At 53.5% G+C, this 16,174-nt stretch overlaps 6 protein-coding genes across 6 annotated transcripts; 3 read left to right on the top strand and 3 right to left on the bottom strand.

The window, feature by feature from the left end:
- Nucleotides 1–172: 172 nt before the first annotated feature.
- On the top strand, nucleotides 173–628 carry J4E86_003405 (uncharacterized protein; the record flags this gene model as incomplete). The annotated part of the gene is made up of 3 exons (XM_051443960.1): nucleotides 173–358; nucleotides 425–525; nucleotides 574–628. 3 exons carry the CDS (start codon nucleotides 173–175, stop codon nucleotides 626–628), a joined length of 342 nt encoding a protein of 113 aa, XP_051305455.1.
- A 38-nt stretch (nucleotides 629–666) lies between these two features.
- On the bottom strand, nucleotides 667–2,190 carry J4E86_003404 (uncharacterized protein; the record flags this gene model as incomplete). Its single annotated transcript, XM_051443959.1, has 1 exon — nucleotides 667–2,190. One exon carries the CDS (start codon nucleotides 2,188–2,190, stop codon nucleotides 667–669), a length of 1,524 nt encoding a protein of 507 aa, XP_051305454.1.
- A 6,264-nt stretch (nucleotides 2,191–8,454) lies between these two features.
- On the bottom strand, nucleotides 8,455–8,819 carry J4E86_003403 (uncharacterized protein; the record flags this gene model as incomplete). Its single annotated transcript, XM_051443958.1, has 2 exons — nucleotides 8,455–8,715; nucleotides 8,769–8,819. The coding sequence occupies 2 exons, from the start codon at nucleotides 8,817–8,819 to the stop codon at nucleotides 8,455–8,457; spliced, it is 312 nt and encodes a 103-aa protein (XP_051305453.1).
- A 1,937-nt stretch (nucleotides 8,820–10,756) lies between these two features.
- J4E86_003402 (uncharacterized protein) lies at nucleotides 10,757–11,669 on the top strand (the record flags this gene model as incomplete). The annotated part of the gene is made up of 3 exons (XM_051443957.1): nucleotides 10,757–10,790; nucleotides 10,841–10,909; nucleotides 10,960–11,669. 3 exons carry the CDS (start codon nucleotides 10,757–10,759, stop codon nucleotides 11,667–11,669), a joined length of 813 nt encoding a protein of 270 aa, XP_051305452.1.
- An 883-nt stretch (nucleotides 11,670–12,552) lies between these two features.
- On the top strand, nucleotides 12,553–14,124 carry J4E86_003401 (uncharacterized protein; the record flags this gene model as incomplete). Its single annotated transcript, XM_051443956.1, has 4 exons — nucleotides 12,553–12,588; nucleotides 12,639–12,689; nucleotides 12,744–13,108; nucleotides 13,161–14,124. The coding sequence occupies 4 exons, from the start codon at nucleotides 12,553–12,555 to the stop codon at nucleotides 14,122–14,124; spliced, it is 1,416 nt and encodes a 471-aa protein (XP_051305451.1).
- Nucleotides 14,125–14,654: 530 nt separating this feature from the next.
- On the bottom strand, nucleotides 14,655–15,946 carry J4E86_003400 (uncharacterized protein; the record flags this gene model as incomplete). Its single annotated transcript, XM_051443955.1, has 2 exons — nucleotides 14,655–15,621; nucleotides 15,675–15,946. The coding sequence occupies 2 exons, from the start codon at nucleotides 15,944–15,946 to the stop codon at nucleotides 14,655–14,657; spliced, it is 1,239 nt and encodes a 412-aa protein (XP_051305450.1).
- Nucleotides 15,947–16,174: the final 228 nt, after the last annotated feature.

The following is a 16,174-nucleotide window of genomic DNA, read 5'->3' as shown; positions in this document are numbered from 1 at the left end:
CGGTGCTGTGCAGCTGCCGTGAAGGTAGCCCCGCCCCAGGCACCGTTGCGATTGGGTACATCCACATCATCGTGGATCTCAGCTGCAGTCATATCTTTGAGACCAAAAGGCTGCGGGTACTCCAACCTCTTTTGTGTAACTATCATACTCGTCGCTTCCTGCCTGCGTAATCATGGCATCAAGTCTGCAAAAGTTCAAGATTGTATTTTTCGTCCCTCCCTCTGCCCTCAGCGCCTGCAAGACCGCTGTCTTGAGTGCCGGTGCAGGGCGTTATCCAGGCCCAGGGGGCTACACGGAAGTTTGCTTCACAAGCAGAGGAACGGGACAATTTAGACCGGGCAACGCTGCCGACCCTCACGTAGGTTTCTTAAGCATACGTAGAGCCACAGTGTGATGAACAGTGAAGGCTGACAACGGCTCTTAGATTGGCAAGGCTGGTGAACTACAAGAAGTGGACGAGTACAGAGTCGAGGCCATGTGCATAGGGCGCGATATAACTGTCAAAGCCGTGGAAGCACTGAAAAAGTGAGTCTGTCCATCTCTAGTGATGATCAATTTCGCTGATGGAAGCAGAGCACACCCATACGAGGAGCCAGTATACGAAGTGTACAAGATGGAGGACATGTAATACGCTCATACTCGTTCCATTCTTGTAAATACAGTTCGCTATTTCGACTGTACACTCTCTTTGTCGGACAATATGGCTTGCAACACCTGTTTGATGATGGGCAAATCCCTCTCGGCGTCCGTCATCCAGTTAGAAACTGCAAACCTACATGCTGGCTTCCCGTCCCATGCTGTACCTGACACATATATTTTCCTCGTTGCCTTGATCTTGTTGACCAGTTGATTGTTTAGTGCTTCATCTGTTGCACGGAACAGTACAATGATGTATATGCTGTTTACGACGTCTTCCTGAGGAGTATCGTGTTGAGGGAGGAGCTCATATCCATCAGTCTCCAGAATATATCTTGCGATTCCTCGCGAGAGTTCAATCTGTCGTTCCAACATCGTACGATAGCCCTCTTTACCATACGCAACAAGGTTGGCGTAAACCGGCAGCGCTCGAAATCGTCGAGAATTCTCGAGTCCGATGTTCAGTGGTGACATGATGGCGTTCGCGTCGTTCCCAGAAGCGAGGTATGCCGCGTTGGGATTCTGGAATACGCGTTCAGCGATGTTGCGGTGTCGAGAGAAGAAGAAGCCACAGTCGTATGGTACGTTGAGCAGCTTGTGCGCGTCACCTGTGATCGAATCCGCAAGCTCAAGACCTTCACAAGCTCGGGTAATAGAGTAGTACGCGGGTGAGGTCAATATGCGGCCGAAGAGCCCAAACGCACCATCCACATGTATCCATGCTCCATACATGTCGCACAGCTTTCGCATCTCCTGCATTTCTTCTAGCCCAGAAGTCGCAAAGACTCCTGTGTTGACTTCTGATGCAGAGATAGCCACGATCGATGCGGCACCAGGTCGCTCAAGAGACTTCTTGAGTAGCTGCATGTCAAATTTGTGCGGCGCATCTGGCTGTCCTAGACACTTAACGCTCGTCCGCCCCAGACCCAGTATGCTTGCCGCCTTGCTCAGCGATGAGTGCGGTACCGTGGTCAAGATTTGGATCTCGTCGATACCAGCTTTCCGCATAGCTTCCGTGATACCAAGTTCGCCAACGCTAATCTCGACGTCTGTACGATGTGCTGAGGCTTCAGCAATCACATACTCTCGTCCACACGCCAGCCCCAGGATATTGGCTGCCGTCGCACCTGTGGTAAATATGCGATGTGGCCATTGTTCTGGTTCGAAATTGAGCAACTCGCACAATAGAGAAAGAGCTCGATCCTCAACGTCTGTGGCGATGGTCTCATTTGGTAGGTGAACTTGCACGTTTTGGTCATAGGCTGTGACCAGGTTGTCAGCAAGCAGTGCTACTGGTGTCGCACCACCGGTCACAAAGCCGTAGTAATTAGGAGAGCGGGAACTACTGTTGAAGGCTGGGGCGAGGTCCTCTTGTATGTGCCGTATGCTTTCTTCGAGACCCACGCCCTGGCTCTGGAGGTGGGGATGAAGCATAGAGCGAGCAGCACTCAACGTATTCGTTGAGGGAAGGACATTCTCAGGCGGTGGGCTTAAGTATAGCTTTGAGATCGACGTCGACAGTCTTTGGAACAGGTCGTGAGCTGGGACCTCCATGATGGATTAAATTGATGCGTAAAGAAGTAGAACTGGGAACGTTCACAGCTCGTTTCCGTGGTGGATGCTGGAACGTAAAGAAGTGCAGCATATAAATGTTGGCGCGAGAAGTGTTTGTACGAGTGACGGGACGCGTCTGACTCTATGAAGAGCCTAGATTTCGCGATGATTACCTAGGATGGCCGGAAGCGACATGTGCCTTCGCAACCTGCGCCATATTTTGATCTATCGAGCGGGCCACTTTCGCGATTGGCTGTCTTGAGCGGGTTCGTGAAGCAAGCGGCACGTTTGGCTCCAAAGCGGCAGGTCCACTCGAGGTTCTTCGGCATCCACCCAGCACGTGACTTGGTGCTAGCGCGGCGCGTTCCGGAGTTAGCACAACACGGTCAACGATGCTATCGATGACATCGCCACCATCACGCCTGCAAAATCGCGATGCCTACACGGACTGACGCGTAAAATATTCATGCGGACTCACACCGACGATGCGACGCTCTCATGCCTCAGAACAATCTTAGCAAACATCTCAAGTGGTTGATCGCAGAGAAGCCTTTCATTCCGCCCGCGGCTTCGCTCGTTGCATACGATCCCAACGCAGTTCCGACGAGTTCAGCTACGATTTCTCCACAGCATTCTTCCTTCTTGGACGACCACGCAGGATACGATGAGCCTGAAGCTGCCTCCGCGCCACCACCCCCACCAGCACTACCGGCCGAACGTCCCGCTCCACCCCGCGCTCTCGCTCGAACACGGACTATTGATATACACAACCCGCCAGGCACGGAAGACGCGACCTTGGATATGGCAAGATTGAGGCACACTCCAGCGAGTGGAAAGCCTAGACTCATCTTAGCGGGGTTGCCTGAACATGTATCCTCTTCCAAATCAGCAGGCAGGGAACGAAAGGAACCGAGTGATGTTGGAAGTTTCAAGAACAACATACAAGATCTATCAGCGAATGTGAGGAGTATCACTGGGAATACTGGCACACCTGCCTCCCAACATGCTACCGCGAGAACGAAGTACCGCGAGCCAGTTGATGTCGACTCAATCGATCTCACTGGTGACGACGCGGGTCGCTCCTCTCCAGTTCCAACGCGCACCTCTAAGGGTCGGAAACGAAAGAGCGACGAGTACGAGGCAGACCTACGTCGCACCAAGTCTCCCAGACCTGTTCGCAAGGCTCATGCGCTCAGTCCAGAGCTCGTCGACGATGATGACTTCCCCGATATTGACGATATGGTCATGGCCCCCGACAGCCCTCCTCCACCATACTCAACCATCGTAGACGGTGTAGGTAAACAGTCAAAGCATATCGCGACAGCAGAAGACGACGACCTGGAAGCTATGTTGCAATTAGAAGAGGAGGAGAGACAAATGGCGAACGCAGAGAATGCGATAGCCTCACAACCCCGTAAACGCAAGTCACTGAGCCGCGCACCCTCGGAAAATGCGCCCGCTCGCAAAATGGGGAAGCAAACGCGTAGTCCTTCGCCCCGGAAGAACGATCTCGCTAAGACCGGGGCTATGGCTAGAAATGATCGACGGTTGGACACACCTGGCACTAAGAGGGTTGGGCATGCGGTCTTGGACTCGGAGGATGAAGAATTTGGTGCACTGGATGAGATGGATATCGATACCCAATCCCGGACGAAATCACCCACTCCAACGGGGAAGAAACTACGCGAGAAAACACCGATGACCGAGTTCACCAGAGGTGCCAGTCAAACGCAGCTTCCCATACGATCGCCTTCGAAGACCGTAAGAAGTCCAAGCCCATATCAGCCGGAACAGGACTCTATGCCCACTCCAGCGAAGTCTCAGTCTCCAAAGAAGGCTGCAAGGCCTACACCCACACCAGTGCCTGCATCCACAAAACGCGTACCAAGCTCTTCCGAACTTCCAAAGGAAAGGAGAGATGCCATCAGAGAATCCATGGATACCTTCCTGGGCACTGAAGGCCAAAGATTGCAGAAACACCTCAACGCTGCAAGCTCGGCATGGGATAATGCCAGGGCTGCGTTTGTAGCACATCTTTCCGAGTTTGGCAAGCCTGATCCAAGCGAACAAGAAAGGATGGAACGCGCTCGTTCACGAAAGGAGGCAGTCGAGCAATTGATAACCTTGAAATCCAAACACGAGGAACTAATCGGGCAGCGGCAGAGGGTCAAACAGAAGCTAGAGGATGACTTGAACATCGGTCAATTTGATGCAGCGGACGGTGAAACCCTCAGCAGACTGTTCAAGATGAACGAGGATGTTCTGATCCAGATGTTTTACCTACTGGATGCGGCAGCCATCAAGCAGCAGTCAACACCTCTTGTGAAGACTGAAACGAAAATCAGCCGTAATGTGGTCATACAATCAACCCAAGCGAGCCCGGTCCGCCCACACCCAAAAGCGTCAAGGGATGCAGGCTCACATCGCATCCCCCAGACACAATACGGTAGGCCACCCGAGGCTCCCGCTCAGGAACTGTGGACGCCTACTCGGCATATCCGTTTCGCAGAAGAGCAAGTAGCTGCGTCCCCACTACCGCCTCCAAACCTAGGCTCCCGTGCCCGTGCGAATGATGACATGGCAGGAAAGCAAAAAGCGAAGTCAAAAGAGCGATCCCATAGAGTGCCTGAGACGCCAGAGCGCCGACGTTCTCCAAAGCGATCAAGGCCAGTAGCTCCGCAACACACACCAGATGAGTTTGGCGAGCTTGACTTTGAAGAGAACGAAACCCTGTTCAGCAACAACATGGGCGAACTTCACCAACCCATTGAGATCAATGACGACGATGATTTTGGTGGGGCATTTGGACCGGACGACGATGATGACTTCCTTCACGAGATCACCAACATTGAGAATCAGGCACCAGGTGGTTTTGATTGGAAGGGCGAGCGGGCTGGGAATCACGTCACTACACAATCTCGTGAGGTGTTCCGCGAAACTTCTACCAATAAAGCCAAGCCTAAACCAGCCCAGCAAGCTTCACCGAAGAAGCAGCAGCTGGATATGCCTGCTAAGAATCATCCTGGTATGAACTTCCCTTGGTCACAAGATCTAAGGACCGCCCTTATTCGCCGCTTCGGTCTGCGAGGATTCCGTCCAGGACAGTTGGAAGCTATAAACACGACGCTGTCTGGCGAACACTGTTTTGTGCTCATGCCTACGGGAGGTGGCAAATCTCTTTGTTACCAACTTCCATCAGTAATTACCTCAGGCAAGACGAGAGGAGTCACCATCGTAGTATCTCCGCTCCTGAGTTTGATGGAGGATCAAGTGGAGGCCTGCAAACAGCGCTTTGGGATGCAGGCCTTTCTGATCAACGGAGAATCGACCGCAGCACAAAAGAACATGATAATGGATGGGCTACGTCAGCGGGATCCCCAACAGTTCATACAGATCCTCTATCTAACACCCGAGATGCTCAGCAAGAACCAGAGAATGATCAGTGCTTTCCAGCAATTGCATTCTGGGGGCAATCTTGCCCGCATCGTCATCGATGAAGCGCATTGTGTCAGTCAGTGGGGCCACGACTTCCGGCCAGATTACAAGGCACTTGGAGACGTCGTTCGTCAGTTTCCAGGAGTACCCGTTATTGCACTGACCGCGACTGCGACCCAGCTTGTCCGCACTGACGTAGTAGCAAACCTCGGTATCCAGGGTTGCCGTCAATTCTCCCAGAGTTTCAACCGCCCCAACTTGTCTTACGAGGTTGTGCCAAAAGCCAAAGGCGTCATCGACAGCATCGCTGATCTAATCAAAGAGAGATATGTTGGGAAATCCGGCATCATATACTGCTTGTCACGAAAGAGCTGTGAGCAAGTGGCCCAGAAGCTATCCGATGTGGGCATCCGTGCGTATCACTACCACGCAGGAATGGAATCCGCAGACCGATCCGAAGTCCAACGCAAATGGCAGAAGAACGAATATCATGTCATAGTGGCTACCATCGCCTTTGGTATGGGAATCGACAAGCCTGATGTACGATATGTGATCCACCACTCGCTGCCCAAGAGTTTAGAAGGCTACTACCAAGAGACCGGTCGAGCTGGCCGTGATGGCAAACGTTCAGAGTGCTACCTGTACTATCAATATGCCGACTCGAGAATATTGCGCAAGATGATCGAGGAAGGCGAAGGTAGCTGGGAGCAGAAACAGCGACTGAGCGATATGCTGAGAACTGTTATCCAGTACTGCGAAAACAAAGCAGACTGTCGCCGCGCTCAAGTACTCGGATACTTTAGTGAAGCATTCGATGCCTCTAAGTGCAACTCGACGTGCGACAACTGTCGCTCAGATGCGACGTTTGTTACTAAAGACCTTACGGACTACGCTGCCATGGCCATCAAACTTGTGAGCCAGGTACACGAGGACAACGTAACGATGCACCAGTGCGTGGACGCTTTCCGTGGCGCGGGCAGTGCGAAGATCAAACGCTCTGGATTAGAAGAGTATGGATGGGGCTACGGCAAGGACTTGGAACGCGGTGACAACGAACGCATCTTCCAACACCTGCTCGACGCTGGGGCCTTCAAGGAAAGAAGCAAGGTGAACAAAGTTGGCTTCGCGACGAACTACTTACACGTATGTATTTACTGCCCTGACTGTATTCTACATACTGACGATTGTAGCCTGCTTCGGCACGCAACGACTACGAGAGCAAACGAAAGCAGCTCAAGCTTCAAGTTCGTTCTTCGCCACAGAAAGCGCGCGCGAAAGCACCCGCTGTCAAGAAGGCAAAGAAAACCCAAACTCAGATTCCGTCTACCAATGTTCCCTCCCCCGTACGCGCACCGAAGCAGAAGATCCGATCGTTTGCCTATAATGAAGAGGACGACGACGATGACGATGCATTCGAAGCTCCACGACACCCCGCCCGCAGTAAGACCGCCCGCGGGTACGAGGCGGACGATTTCGTGGTTGATGACGATTTTGCGCCAATACGTGTCGCCAAGCCATCAAGAAGCACGAAAGCAAAGGGTGTCGGAGCTCCAATTACTACAGATCAACGCACCGAAGGACTCAGCGAATTCCAGTCCGATGTTCTGCGAGACTTCATGAACGGAGCCAAGCAGTTGAGGAAGGGCATAGAAGACAAGAAAAACCACCGTGAAGCCATCTTCACAGACACAGTACTACGTGAAATGGGTCTTGATCTACCTATGGATCTGGATGAGATGAAGACTATCCCGGGTATCAGGCCGGAAATGGTGGATCTATATGGCAGGCAATTTTTGGCCTTGGTAGACAACACAAGAAACTTCTACGGGGACGACACACCAGTACCTCGGAATCCACAGCTTCGCAATCGCCGACCCCAGCAATCCAGAGTCATTCACGAGATTGACGATGATGACGAAGAAGAAGAAGTTGTCGACCAAAACCATCGGCTCGTCGTGGACCTGTGTAGTGAGGACGAAGAGGAGGTACCCATTGCAGAAGAATCTGAAGAAGAATCCTTCTATGGCGAGTTTGGCGACGAGGACGAGGACGACGATGATGCAGTTCACACGAGTCATCACTTCAGCCAATTCCCAAACCAAGCCGTGGCGGAGTTCAACAGTAAATACACGCAGCTCGGTGGCGGCGCAGCCCCTTCTACGTCCAAAGCAACGAAGGCACCAGCAGCAAGAGGTAGATCGAAAGCCTCTGGGTCAGGGTACAAGAAGGGCCCTTTTCGCAAGAGGGCGAGCTTTGGTAAGGGTTCTGCGGGTGTCAAGAAGCGGGCATCGAAGGGTAGTAGCAGCAGAGCATCGGGAGGCGCAACGGCAGGGAGGCCTTCTGGGCGTGGTGGCAGAGGCGGAGGGGCAGGCGCATCAGGCGGGTGGAATGGCGTGATGGCGATGCCTACTTGATCGCGAGCTCCATGTTCACACCTATGGCAAGCAATTGCGCACGTATATGCGCCGCTTACGCAACTATTACGATGTTATGCAAATTATAGATTACCCATAAGCTGTACGAGAGTTTGTCTATCATCACGCATACCCTTTGGCTTGACGCCATCGATTGTTTCAATCATCTTCGTTCTCATACCACGTTCGATTTTCAGGAACTGCACAGTGGCTACGCTGCGCTGATAGACAGTGAAAAGTTCATAACACCAGGGGGTCACCAGGATCAAGCATACGCGGCACAGTCGAACATAGACGCAGGCATCAAGTCATAGTGTAATAGGATATTAATTCGTTAGCCCGTAGGCAAGGTATCTCATAATGCCTCAGTTGGGTATCTCATTCCTTCGTCCACCGTCAACAGCAAGCACAACGCTTACAAGCCGCTGCCGTGGGTGTGGGTGGTATGGGTTCCCGTAGTGTGGTGACCCATTCCAAGTGTGTTCTTGGCCTTGTCGACGATGCTACCACCGGTGGAGCCGTGAACGTTGTTGTCCTTGCTGCGTCCGACCTTGTCCATGGTGGACTGGGTGTTGGTCTTGGAGGAGTCGGGCTGGAGCTCGCGGGCAACCTTGTCGCCGGTGCCAGTCAGGGACTCCTTAATCTTGGTGCCGGTGGACTTGGAAGATTGGGGTTGCTGAGGGGGGTGTTAGTGAAGGTGGTGGAGAATGGAAGGTGAAGGTGGCGTACCATCTTCTCACCAAGCTTGGTGTGGGTGTCTTTGCGGAATGCGTCGGCCATTTTGAAGGTGGTAGTTTGGTTTAGTTTGAGGTAGTGTGATGTAGGTGGTTGATGATTCGAGTTGGTTGAAGTTGCAGGTGTGGATGTTGATGAGGTCTATCTTCAGTGCAGGGTGAGCACTGCTTATATGCTCCCCGGACCCAAGCAGCTACGTCATGGTTCGTGACTGCCGTTCGCAGTCTCAGCAGGAGTGCTGACTGACATGTGCCCAGAATGAAACAGCGCAGCCACAAACCACGGCGTATGCCCAGCACGTCGAGGACGTCATTCAGTTGGCAATCCGAGTAGGTCTAGATTTCATCTACTTTCGTGATAGGCCGTCCTTGTTCGCTTGTTTGCATATCACTATAAGAGGCGAATGAGCAGGGATGGAAGAATGGATCAACGATGAAAGCAAGCTTTCCACGGTGGCTGACCCGTGTTGACAAGAGCTAGCCAACTGATGTTGCGGACGTTATACTGCGCCTTGAGCGCGATTGCCAGGTTGCGATTATTGATCAAGTGGGTATCAAGATTAGTCGTGTGTAGTCGAGCATGCGTATCGTGAACCGCTGGGTGAAGTTTGATGCCTGGTGGGTGGTGGGGCAGGGCACTACAGGTCCCTGCGTCCCTGCGCCGGACGCGCGACCCCACGTGTAGTAGCGGTGACATCATCCCGTCTTTCCAAGGGCACAGGGTGTAACAATCAAGCTTCAAGTCCGATCGCCAGGTCAACGGAGCCCCATGCTTGCCTCTATTTAGCACCTAGCCTCGCGTTGTCATGATCACGAAATGACTCTGCTGATCACTGACGTACGTTGAGATTCTGGATGCGCAATCACTATAACTTGATCAGCGATCTCGACGGGCAGGTCTAGGGACTATGAAGGAGGTGGTCTGCCGCCATGTAAACAGGGTGCAGCGCAAGCTTCCGCCGTGTGCATGTTTGGGAGACGTCGCTGCAGGGCCACCGGATAATACTTCAGGGCCCGATGCCGAGCCATGGAAACATGCAGCCCTGAGTTGCGGTCGCCTTGAAGCTGTCGCGTTGACTCCATGCCTACATATTCCCAGAAAGCGTCACGTGATGGTGTCGACGACCGCCTTCTCATGTGCCTGGACTCAACATACAGGAGTGCGCAGAACGACATGTTGACCAAGTGGCATGGTAGGATGCTCAGATACATAGAGGTGCGTGATGCTTTTTATTGTTGAATCTCCGGCCGCGCACTGTCGGCGGCACACCGACTGCTATATACGGTACATGGCGGTATGCGCTGTCGAAGCGGGTATCTTCCAGTGCATCGCGCTACGACGCGTTCTGCGGTGACAGCGATGGCGCACGCGAAAGAGCGGTCGCGGCAGGGCTCTAGGCGGTACCGTACGCAAGGCGCCACGTCGTCGCAGGAAATGCAGAGGCTGGACGGGGACATTGCCAGGAGGCTCTAACGCAGGAACGCGCTCGGATCAGCAGTAGCGCGGCGTGCGATTGGCGGTTGGGGGCGGCCGGGGCAGGATGCTCGTGTTCGGTCCCCTCGACAACCCGCTTTGTTGATGGACTAAGCCAACCACCTCCAGCCACTTCAGACCAGCCATCACCATTTTCGCAACAGCAAAACTATCCGTCGCTGCAGGCAAAGAGAGAAGTCACATTCCACGCTACCACCCACACTTTGAATAGTCTTCCACACAGGAGACATCTGACCATCGTCGTCGCAGTGCATCCACCGCCGCTGTAGAGCCATCCAGCCGAGCGTACCAACATCGACCCGCGTCCCGCATTCGACTCAGTACACTTGGGACAAGACGCCATCGCTTCCACTCTCGTACCCTCACAGGAGAGAGACCATCACCAGCCGCAGTCTGAGTGCACTTCCCCGCTCATCTCACCCGGCCCTCTGGGGGCGCAGGGAGAACACAGGCCCATAAGAGGCAGTTGAAGGAGAGACACATTCACAATGGCGAACTTACGGTTCGCGGTTAGCATGCAACGTAAGTACACCGCAGCTTCCAGGAGAACGATCACGACTAACAATGCCCAGGGCTAATACCGTTTCTTGGCTTTCACCATGTTCTCATGATTCTCATTGCAATTGCGATAATATTGCTATGTAAGTTGGGACGAAACCACAGCAGACGGGCACAGCTAACATTCTCGCAGCATTGCTACTCGCAGGATGCTCATCCACATCACCGCTCATCCCCGGCATCTTCCTCATCTCCATGTGGTACGAAAAGTTCACACCCACCTACGCACCTGAACAAGTCGACCCCGGTGTCACAGCCGCCATTGCCAACATTGTCGGCAACGCACAGCTCGGTGTGCGCGTTGGCTACTTCGGCATCTGCATCAACAGAGACGGTGGTGGCTTCATTTGCTCCAACAACGCCACTGCGCTTGTCGACAACGTTTCAGTCGACCAGGACCCCCTCAACCTTGTCTGGGTTGCCGCCACGTTCAAGGACGCGGTTGTCTTCCCATACCTGCTCATTGTCGCCATCATCCTCGCCTTCTTCACCTTCATCCTCCTCGCCACCTTCCCCGGATGGCACGAGGAGCGAGACGAGCGAACCGGATCTGACGTCGACGTCAAGCCTTTCCCGTCGCGGCCCGTCTCCCAAGTCGCCCTTGCGCTCATCTTCATCTCATCCATCTTCGTCCTGGTGTCAGTCTTGTGGCAACACACAGCATCCGTCGCAGCAGCAACCATCGTGCAAGATCTGGGCAACGGCAGCGTCAAGTCTGGTGTCGGTACATCGGCCATGGTCCTTGGTTGGTTCGGCTTCGTACTCCTCATAATAGTAACCATCGGGTTGCTCGTTATGATTCTCAGCATCATTGTTCTCGACCGTCTCACCGACAACGACTAAGAGGACCGAACCGGCTGCGAATACATTCTAAACATAATTACGAAAGGATGAGCATTTTGTTGGCGCGATTGTGTAATTTGGCGCCGAGCTTACTCGGCCTTCACTTCTTCAGCTCAGTTACATACCCTTTTATTTTGGGCGACGCGGTGGCAGCTTGCTGCTCACAATTCTTCTGGCATACCCGGCGTTTGGAGATTCTGTTTGCATCAGATCAATTTGATCCATGAGCGAGTGTTGGTTTTCACCAACGATGGTTAGACGAAGGAGGAATGACTCGACTGGAAAGCAACGCTTGGATGGGCTGTATTCATGTAGTAAATGAAAGAATGAGAATTGGATACGTCAAAAACTTTTACCCCAACTTGAGCGATGCTTTCCCGACGGGTGACAGTCAAAGAAGTTAAATGCAATGCCTCCTTTCGTCCAGTAGCAATGGAACCATGGCCGCTGGGCGATGGAATTCCGCCATAGCTCATATCTCCCGATTGACATCCGGGGTATTCTCGCATAACGCGGGGAAATGCAGTAGCGGAGCCGCCAGTCGACCTGCCTTTTTGACCCGAAACGGGAAAGATTCGTCTTACCATGAAATGCGCACTCATATGCTACATCTACACAACTTGTAAGAACAGGTCTGACTGCACACTCTCGCAAAGCCTGCCCGAGTCCCTCCGACGACCGGCCGCAGAGTGCAATTATCGATGGCGCCATACCTAAGCGAGCCTAGGGCATTTTGTCGCGTCCAGAAAAATTGGTGGGGTTGGCATGAGAGGGACATTTAGTGCTCTGACTGCTTAAAGGCGCTGTAGTCTTACTGCTATCTTCCGATCTTTTTCTTTCAATCCCCCTCTCCTCAAACCACATCCTCATTTGATTGCCTGTCATGTCTAGCTACGCACTCCCCAAGTCCCACCAGGACGTATGTTGCCCCGCGTCAAAGAGAAGATGCGCAATGCTAACGCGGCACAGCTCATGGAAAAGTCCCTGGTGGACACCGACCAAGAGGTCGCCCAGATCATGGTATGACTATGCCATTACCTGCTTACTTTATACTTGTACTAACAAACACCGCAGGAGAAGGAAATCCAGCGTCAGCGCGAATCCATCCTCCTCATCGCCTCCGAGAATGTCACTTCCCGCGCTGTCTTCGATGCGCTCGGCTCGCCCATGTCCAACAAGTACTCCGAGGGTTACCCTGGTGCCCGCTACTACGGTGGCAACGAGCACATCGACTCAATCGAGTTGCTCTGCCAGAAGCGCGCCCTTGAGACTTTCGGCCTCGACTCAGAGAAGTGGGGTGTCAACGTACAGTGCTTGAGTGGTAGCCCGGCAAACCTCCAGGCCTACCAGGCCATCATGAGGCCACACGACAGGCTGATGGGTCTTGACCTGCCACACGGTGGACATTTGAGCCACGGCTACCAAACACCGCAGAGGAAGTGCGTACAGATCGAGCGATATGTATTGGGATGACATGCTGACCATAAGTAGGATCTCTGCTGTTTCCACATACTTCGAGACTTTCCCCTACCGCGTAAACCTCGACACCGGCCTCATCGACTACGACCAGCTCGAGCAAAACGCCCTCATGTACCGCCCCAAGGTACTCGTCGCCGGTACCTCCGCTTACTGCCGTGAGATCGACTACGCCCGCATGCGCGAGATCGCTGACAAGGTCGGCTGCTACCTACTGATGGATATGGCTCATATCTCCGGTCTGGTCGCTGCTGGTGTCAACAAGTCGCCCTTCCAATACTGCGACATTGTCACTACCACCACCCACAAGTCCCTTCGCGGACCCCGTGGTGCTATGATCTTCTTCCGCAAGGGCGTTCGCAAGACTGACCCCAAGACCGGCAAGGAGACACTCTACGACCTCGAGGGACCCATCAACTTCTCCGTCTTCCCTGGTCACCAGGGTGGCCCCCACAACCACACCATCACCGCGCTCGCGGTTGCGCTCAAGCAAGCGCAGACTGAGGACTTCAAGCTTTATCAGCAGCAAGTCATCAAGAACGCCAAGGCACTTGAGGTTGCCTTCAAGGGCATGGACTACAAGCTTGTCACTGACGGTACCGACAACCACATGGTCCTTCTCGACCTGAAGCCTTTCGCCCTTGATGGTGCCCGTGTTGAGGCTGTTCTCGAGCAAGTCAACATTGCCTGCAACAAGAACACCACTCCTGGTGACAAGTCAGCTCTCACACCCATGGGTATCCGTATCGGAGCCCCAGCCATGACATCGCGTGGCCTGGGTGAGGAGGACTTCAAGAAGATCGCCAACTACATCGACCAGTGCATCAAGCTCTGCAAGAAGATCCAGAGCGAGCTCCCCAAGGAGAACAACAAGCTCAAGGACTTCAAGAGCAGGGTTGCCAGTGGCGAGGTACAGGAGATTAACGACCTCAAGAAGGAGATCGCGGCCTGGGCTGTTACCTTCCCTCTTCCCATCTAAGTCTACACACAATTTTCTTGCAGAGTAGGCGGCGTACACAGGCGTTTCTTTGTCCAAGCGGGTTACGGTGTTTCAACAAAAAGGCAAATTTGGACTGGCATATTCAACAGCTCACACCATCGGATTTACGAGGAATGACATGATTAGGGCGACAAAAACTAGATACCTGGAGATGAGGATTCCACGCGATGAAATGCTCTTAGCGTGCCCTGCACTCTTGATGGGATACGCTGCTTAACCAGCATGTCTCGATCATCAAATGTAAAACAAATGACTTGAACTTTCAAGACTATTGCGCCCTGCGGATTATGTAATGACCATTTATTTTAGGTATGAAGCTCTACACAAATGTGAACTTCTAGGGTCCGCGCAGCAGCTGTGCCGTTGATCGAAGACATTCTTCACTCAAAGCAGCCACAGTCGAGATGACGATGTCAATCACAACTTCACGAAGCTTGGCTGCCACAGTATTCACAGGTGATGATGTCATGGATTGGATGCTAATAAGTCTATGCTAAGGGCTGTCGCATTTACGCCGACTGCCAGGTAATCGAAAAGGTAGCGGAGTGATCTCCGCCAGCGTACACAGTTTGCTGTGTACTGCCCGACGCAACTTTGTCTGCACTCCATTGCGCGTTGCCGCCAGCAGCCAAGTTACCGTCCGCGTTTGTGAACCCGGTCACGCTGGCAGAGCCGTCGCAAGCTAGCGCTCCACCGACGATGCCGCACTTGCCCTTGGAGCTCGACAAAGTGAAGCCGTTGTCTGCCTCGGTAGCGGTGAAAGTCGCACAGGTACCGGTCGTGTACCAGGTGCCCTTGGAAATGATACATCCCTTCTTCGCGCCATTGACGACAACGTTAAGGTAGCCCTTACCGCTGAAAGGCGTTCCAGGCGCAGAGGTGGGTGCGGGTCCACCGGCAGTCGTGGTGGTAGACGGAGGGGAGGATCCAGCGTTCTTGGGAAGGTACTTGATGCCCGTCTGGGGGCATGTCGACTTCGTGCCATCGGGGTCTGAAGCAACAAACTCGCCAGTCTGTACGCTACCACGAACATCGTAGTGGTACCAGATTTCATTGAGCGCGCCGGACTTGCAGCCTAGCGTGACTTCGACACCGGGGCGCTTGGCCTGGATGGCGCTCTGAATGGCAGCAAAAGTGTATGTCTTGCTTGTGCTGGGTGTGATGCCCGCTGCGCTCAACCACTCGTAACTTGGCAGAGTCTTGAAAAGGTCGACAGTCTTTTGAAAGAAGTCAACCACCTCCTCTGTGGCTTTGTGGTCGTCATAGCATTCGGGCTCGAGCGTCGAGATGCAGGTGCCGTGCTTGGCCCACTCGTGGTACCAGAAGGACTCATCATCACCCTTGTAGTCTTTCCAGTACGTGGACATGTAGGAAAGGAGGTCGGTTGCGCCGAAGGAGTTGAGGATGGCGGTGATGTTGGAGTAAGCGCGCGAGGAGTCGCAGTTGGCATCGTAGGTGCCGTCGCATCGGTCGGGCCTGGACAGTATGATTAGCCTGAGTAGGTAGCTGCAGGTGAAGGGCAAAGTTACCATAGACCGTGGATGGTCCAGCTATCCTCTGGTCCAGTGGCAGGCGAAGCATCCCAGAACTGCGTCTGTAGGATCTGTCCGCCCGGCGCATTGAAGCAGCACAGGTTCTCCACGGCGGTAGTGTTGTGGCAGCTCAATTGAGCATTGGGGCAGCTTTGGGTAAAGTCGCCCATGACGCGTCCTCCATGGCCGAGGATGACTTGCGCACCACCAAGGGCGATCTTGCTGAGGGTCTTGAGAGAAGGCATGGCTGTTGATTCTGCTGCCAACATCTCTGCAGTGGAAGCCGCGGCGTTATGTACCTTCTCCCTCGCGGCTCCCACCAGGGAGTCTAGCATGGCCGGCATGTTTTCCCGCTTGCCTCGTACTACTGCAAGGACGGAGGAGATAATTTGGCGCTGTGCAACAAGACTACACAAGCTTTCGCGGATCGATCCCTCCCGTAACGGCAGCTCAGATTACACGCCTTCACGTTGCTGTCGCTGATTCGCAGGCAGCGA

Source organism: Alternaria arbusti (assembly GCF_024043155.1).
Source record: "Alternaria arbusti strain BMP 1465 chromosome Unknown scaffold_3, whole genome shotgun sequence".
Lineage (NCBI taxonomy): Eukaryota > Fungi > Ascomycota > Dothideomycetes > Pleosporales > Pleosporaceae > Alternaria > Alternaria arbusti.
This window is presented reverse-complemented; position numbering and strand designations above follow the sequence as displayed.